The following is a 6,774-nucleotide window of genomic DNA, read 5'->3' on the forward strand; positions in this document are numbered from 1 at the left end:
AATTACCTGATAGGATTTTGTATTTTTGCAGTAATTGTGATCATAATTTGCATTTTTTTGTTGAACTCTTGACGACCTCTCTGCGTCTCCCCCTACAGGTGGAGGTGAAGCCGTATGTCCTGGACGACCAGATGTGCGACGAGTGCCAGGGCGCGCGCTGCGGCGGCAAGTTCGCCCCGTTTTTCTGTGCCAACGTCACCTGCCTGCAGTACTACTGCGAGTTCTGCTGGGCCAGCATCCACTCCCGGGCCGGCCGCGAGTTCCACAAGCCGCTGGTGAAGGAGGGTGGCGACCGCCCTCGACACGTCTCCTTCCGCTGGAGCTGAGGCCGGCGGGGTCAGCGGGGGATCATGGATCTGCACTATCCTCAACCCACATGAAGGAGAAATGAAAACAGCTCCCGCCGTCTCCATCCCAAAAGGAAAAAAAAGCGAAACGGATCAGATTCTCGGTTCTGAACTCGTTGTCAAAGCTTTGTGGGGGAAAAAACTCCACTGGCTTACAATTTGCACTTTGGCACAAAGTCTCACTATAAAAAACTCGCATACACACGTACACACACAGAATGGTTCGGTATGTCCCCCCTCGGGACCGCTCACATATTTAAAAATACACATAGCTCTATTTTTTTTTGTTTTGTACTTATCTAGACATTAAATAGATGGTTTAAATTTTATGCAAAAGGAGCATGCACTTACTTTGAAACAGCTGTAGTTACGTCGCCCCTAGTTAAAAACATAAAGAATAAATAAATTAAAAAACTACCAAAGGCTAATTGAATAAATGCAGAAGTTAGGCAGCATCAGATGTAGCAACAATTACCAGCTCTGAAAACAACTGATATATTCTCTGTAAATGTTAATACCTCACAATCAGATTAGTTTGCGTTCAATATCTAGGTCTTTATTTTTATAATAACAAATTTTTTTTTGTGTAATGTAAATGTAACTGCTGCGGGAGCTTTGCTGCTAAATCCCATGGTATGAACAGATACCATAAGTACTTTATTTTATTTTCCCAGCGAGGAATTCAGAAGCAGCCGGCGTTTCAGGACGACAAGTTGTCTCAGGCAACGATGGCCGACGTGTTGAGGTCAGGGGTCGCCCCTAACTGCATGTTCTCGTCAGGCTGCTGCATGCAAAACACTTTTTCAGTATCATGTCTGCAGGTTTTTGTGTTTATTTTGATTCTGGCCATGTTTTGCACAACGCACTGCAAGTCGTGTTACACCCTGCTGAAGGATTCACGCATCAGATCACTGAAAACTTGATGGTGTTTTACTGGGATTTTATAAAATTAGAGCGACGCAAAGTAATTTTTGTAGTGAAGGAAATTTGCAAATTAAAAATCTCAATAGGGAAACAGTGGAATATTTTCTGGCCCTCAGATATCTGAATATTTCTCCTCCACTGTTACAGCAAAACCAGAAAATCTTACCAAGTATTTTTGGTCTTAGTTAAAATAAGAAAAAATAACTTACAAGTAACTTCAATAAGAAATAGGATCTTAAATAGAAATAGGATATTTAAGTAAATATACATTAATATTGATGAGGAATGCTGGATTATTTCTTTTCACATCAAGACATTTTTCCCATGTAAAAAGTGAAACTGGAGCAAAAATACTTGGTAAGATTTGGGGGTGTTCCAACACCACCAAAGTGCGTCTCTCAGATTTTCACATTTAGATCGAACACTTGCACTGCACCAATATAAAACTTTGGATTGATAGCGATATCGATATTAATCTTGCATTTACGTCCAATAACCGATATTTATCAATATTATACATAGTATGTCATAAGTATTTCTCTACCTTTAAAAGAATTGCCGAAACCAAAAGTCAATAAGAAGAAAATAAATATCGATATAAAATTTTAAAAAGGCTTTCCACAGTTTTCTGTTGGATTTAGGTCTGAACTTTGACTAGGCCATCCTGACAAACAAATATGCTTTGATCTATAGAATTGTTGTCATAATGGAAAGTGTATTTCTGCTCAAGTTTCAAGCTTTTGCAGCATCTTGAAAGTTTTACTTGCACTCTGATCAAAGCGTGATGCTGCCACCACCTTGCTTCACGCTGGAAACTGCAACATCGGTTCTCCTTCTGATAAAGTTTCGCTTGTCGGCAAAAAAAAAATGTTGATCTGTGATCTTAGCCCCGAATAATCTGGAAAACTACAAACAGGACTTTTTGTTGCTTTCTTTTAAGTTTTTCTTTCTTTTTTTAAAAAACACATCACAAACAGCTGAATGCTAACATTTAGGTAAACACTGGATTTTTATCAAAGATGGCTCCATTTGTTCTCAGCCTTCCTTTCTGTTCATCAGTCACGTGAAAATCCCACTAAAACACAGTAAAGTTTTTAGTTCGCGATTTTGATGCGAGGAAAACATTTTCCGGACGTTCAAGCCGCCATGTTTACGACCACAACGCCGCGCGAGCGGATCGGGACGACGGCGGTTTCTAAACTAATATTACTCACAAATGAAGTGTAGGACTACAACTAAAACCTGTAATAGGCGAAGTACTTTATTTGCGGTGATTGTGTTTTATAATTGTGCAATTTTCTTTCTTTTTTTTATACTGTACGTAGTTAGATCTGCCTAGAACTGTGATTCTCTGTAACTGTCGTTCAGTGTCCGACATGGAAGTCCTGTGAAACTTCATGAACTCGCTAGCTAGCATATCCACACGTATATCCGTCGGCTATATACATGTAAGACGTTCTCACTGGTTCACGTCTGGATACACACGGAACACACACCTGGGACGGGAGGTTTTCGGGCCGAAAACCACGAATCTGAGCGGAAGAGAAGACGTTAATGTGAGGGGGGTTAAAAAAACAAAACGAACACGTAAAACTATATTGTTCACGCACGCAAAACTTTATTGTTCGTTCCAACTCTTGACAGAAACGTTTTACGTCACGACGCAACCAAAGAGCTCACTTGTTTGTCTTTTTTATTTTTATTTTGGAGTGAATAAGCAGAAAAAACCCATAAAGCTACTGGAGATTTGAGATTGATAAACTGAGCCCTTTCACTTGCTGATATATATATATTTATATATTTTCTTTAAATGGGGAATATGGCGGAGATGAAAATGTGTGACGCAATCACCAGATTTTTAATTTCTTTTTTTAATATTTCTTTTTTTGTCTCCTGCAAAGCTTGAAGTATCGGACCTGCTAACTAATGACATAAAAATAAAGGTGGACATTATATATTTTTGGGTTCTATTAAAAGCTGAAAAGGAAATGATGGTGACGGAAACGTAACTGTGTGTGTGTGTGTGTAACTGTTTTCAGTCGTAAACTGTTGTTTTTCCTGCTTTTTTTTAAACTTTTTTTTAATTTCTGTTTAAGAAAAACTAATTGGACCTGAGCAGAAGAGATATTATTCCTGATGAATAATAACGAGTGAATTCTGGGGAGAGTTTTTATTTTTTCCAACATTTCTTTGCCCCCTTTTTGCCCAGTTTTCTTTTATTTTTGTTTTTTTCTGTATTTGTTGTGCACTACACTCTATCTGAAAACAGTTTGCAACAGTCAGCAGTTTTTTTTGTGTTTTTTGGGGGGTATATCCTTTGCAATACCTCAGTTTTGACATATATTAGGAGAGAAACATTTTTCTAAGTTTATTCAGATGGACAAATATATATTAATTTAATTCTTCGAGAGAGATGATTTTTAAAAAAATATTTTTATTTTAAGAATTTATTTTTTTTAAAGAGAGTTAATGAAGGAGCTAAAGCTTTATAACTAATATAATAATGTTCGTAGTGAGAATAGGGTCTACTTTACTGGTGTAGAAGTAGGAGTCCAACTGGTATAATTGGTTGAGAGCAGAAAGCTCAAATATCAGGTGCTCTGAGAAGACATTAAAGCAGATTTCCCACCTTTTTTATATTTATAACCAATTATCTATGCTGACCAGAGTTATGAAAGAGATCTTCTGTTTATTTTTTTTAAAATACGTTTTTTATGTTTCCTAAAAGTATGTGCTCCCGTTTGTTTCTTTTTGTTTTGTAAAAAAAAATTAATGAAAAGAGAATAAATAATAATAAATAAAAAAAAAACAATATAAAAATAATTGATTTGCTGTCCTGACGTGGTTGGGAAAGACTTCTGAAAGTCACTGGACACAGAAAAAGAGAAGAATGTTATTTTTAACACTAAACAGACACAAATGTTTTCACCTGTAGCTTGATTGAAACCCCCCAAGGTGCATCAATTTGACTGGTGGCCTTTCTGTTCACGCGAGACTTGAATTAGCCCGGGCCCTTCTTCATTTTTAAGGCTAACAACCTTGATTCTTTGTCGTAATGTGCAATACTCTGTTTGTACCATTTGTAGAAAAGAAGAAAACGAGAAAAAGAGGCATAAAATCTTATTGCGAAATTATTTTCATTGCAAGCGTTGTGATCCACTAAAATCATTTTCTACTGTTTTTTTGCCTCCTCTACCTGCTAGTACCTTCCAGTAGTAATGTAGCCTTTGTACTGAGAAATTTTCTTTTCCTTTCTTTTAAGAGTTTTGCAGAAAAAACAAAAAAGGAATTCAAACATATTTACATTTTTTTTTATTATTATTTCATATATTTTGTTTATTTACAGACTTCATATCTGGTCATGTCATTAGTATTATTTTGTATTTTTACTTTGAAAAAATTAATTTTATGATGCTAATTCTTAATTTTAAATTTTTTTGAAGCTGAAAAATCCCTTTGTATTGTTACTAAACTGTCTTGTTTCTTGAAATGCTGAGCTTCATGTGTTAACTTGCTGATGTTGATTAAATCAGTGTGAAAATGATCTTCAAAAGTAAAAAAAAACTACTCAGAGGAAGAGTTTGGTGGTTGGTGATGTATAAGTGGTTTATAATGTAAACAAATGAACAGGCAATAAAGGAAAACTGGCAGAAACAAAAATATTTGTGCTGTAATTGAATAAAACAACACTGAAGTACAAATGTTGCTAATGTTACAAAAACTAAAATATTGAATTATTTAATCAAATTCCTTAAATGTTAAAGAAAAAAATATAAATTCAGAGGATAATTTCACATCTTTAAACCCATCTTGTTTTAAAGTGCATCAGTTTGTATTTTGCTGCATTTAACTGCAAATCCTACAAAATATATTTGTCAATGTTTATTATTTAACACAGCATAATTTAACAAATATTTTACGCTAAAGGAAATTAAATGCTGTTATTAAAATCCAAATGTTTTCAAAAAGTCAATTGTGATGCTAGAAGGAAGGAAGTCCAGCAGCAGTCAGTCCTGCAATTTATCTGAAGAGGCCTCTGATTGAAGAGTGTTGCAATCTGATTCATGATCGTCATGATATGCTAACAGCTAGATATCTGGGCAGATTATATTTCTATGGTGTCATGTCCTGGATCAGTGGTTCCCAAAGTGTGGGGCGCGCCCTCTAGGGGGGGCGCAGTGCCATTGCAGGGGGGGAGTGGTATGGATGAAAAACAAAAAAACAGGTACAGAACAGTGTTTCACTGTAAAGATGGTTTGTAGTGTGTTTTGTTGCAACCTGAAGTGTGAAATAAACTTCAGTGGAGATGAAAACAAAATATGTGTAAAGGTTTATGTCTGGCTGAATAATGTGTGTATGCTGTTGATTTTTTCTCTTTTTTGCAGAGATTTCATTGTTATCCTTAGGGGGACCCAGAAAATCTTTGTCCTGGATGATGTCATCAGTTGTTGGCTAGCTCTGCTATCCACCTCATTTGCTTTTGCATCATAGCTTAACAAAAATTATATATATTATTTCCAGCTGGATAGCATCCAAAACCGGAGGGGATAAAAGCAAAAAAACCCCCAAAACAAATAAAAAAACAATTAAACCTAGAAAAAAAAATTTCCACCCCAGTTTTCCAAATTTAAAAAAACCTAATACTATAACTAATCATTATAAATATCTTTCTGACAGAATTTGGCCACAGAAATTACACCTGGAGCTTCTTTTCCATTGCTTAAAGCTTAATAAATTAATCCATTTTCTATAAATTTGCTTGTTATGTTCACTTCCAGTACAAATTTCATGTTACGATCATGTTCACAAATGTGCGACACTGCCCTCTAGCGGCCACTGCGCTCAACGAGTGTTTCAAAGAAAACCATAAAACCTGCTACGATGACGCTTACATTTCCTCAAAGCAGGGCTTTTTGGGGGGCATTAAGTAATTCTGTAGATTTAAAATTTTACGAATAGCAGAGTTTTGCTCAATAAAATTGAATAAAAGCCTCAGTTAAGAGGCTGCACACTCCAGCAGCAGAAGATGATTGAAAACCTGAACAAAAAAATCCATAAAACTTAGCAGACATCAAAAAGTTTAATCATCTGCAAGATAGCCTAGAGCCTCACGAGGAGTCTAAACTTTGAATTGAGCTTCTAGCTGAAAGTTGTAGCTTTGAGAAGAGAGAAGAGAGTTTTGGCTTAATTTAGCAAGATTCTTGAGATTTTCAAAGGAGCAAAAACAGAACATTTAAAAAGTTGAAGTAGCATAAAATATGCATCAGAAGATAGATACTAATATATAATAAAGATAAATGTGAACAAGAGTGAATGCTTTTCAATTTAGGCCAGCTTAAAATAAAGAACGTCTTTAAAGGGACAGTTGTGGCAGACGATATTGACAAAATTCTTTTAAAGGGGCAGTGTTATGTTCCAGATCCTTAGTGCTCTTTTAGATCATTTATTAGTTTAAAAAATGCTATCTGTATATTTATCCAACATGGCTGTTGCTGCCCGATTT

The 6,774-nt window shown here is 35.8% G+C and overlaps 1 protein-coding gene across 6 annotated transcripts in view; it reads left to right on the forward strand.

Moving 5' to 3' along the window:
* The window catches only part of cpeb3 (cytoplasmic polyadenylation element binding protein 3), a 44,651-nt gene extending 39,075 nt beyond the window's left edge, over window positions 1-5,576 (forward strand). For all 6 annotated transcript variants that reach the window (XM_055021740.1, XM_055021743.1, XM_055021744.1 and 3 more), the window contains one exon: window positions 99-5,576. In XM_055021740.1, coding sequence (XP_054877715.1) covers window positions 99-326 — 228 coding nt within the window. In that variant the 3' untranslated portion in view covers window positions 327-5,576. The remainder of the gene's footprint in view (window positions 1-98) is intronic.
* The last annotated feature ends 1,198 nt before the right edge of the window (window positions 5,577-6,774 follow it).

Source organism: Poeciliopsis prolifica, unplaced genomic scaffold (assembly GCF_027474105.1).
Source record: "Poeciliopsis prolifica strain line A6 unplaced genomic scaffold, Auburn_PproV2 SCAFFOLD078, whole genome shotgun sequence".
In the NCBI taxonomy this organism is placed as follows: domain Eukaryota; kingdom Metazoa; phylum Chordata; class Actinopteri; order Cyprinodontiformes; family Poeciliidae; genus Poeciliopsis; species Poeciliopsis prolifica.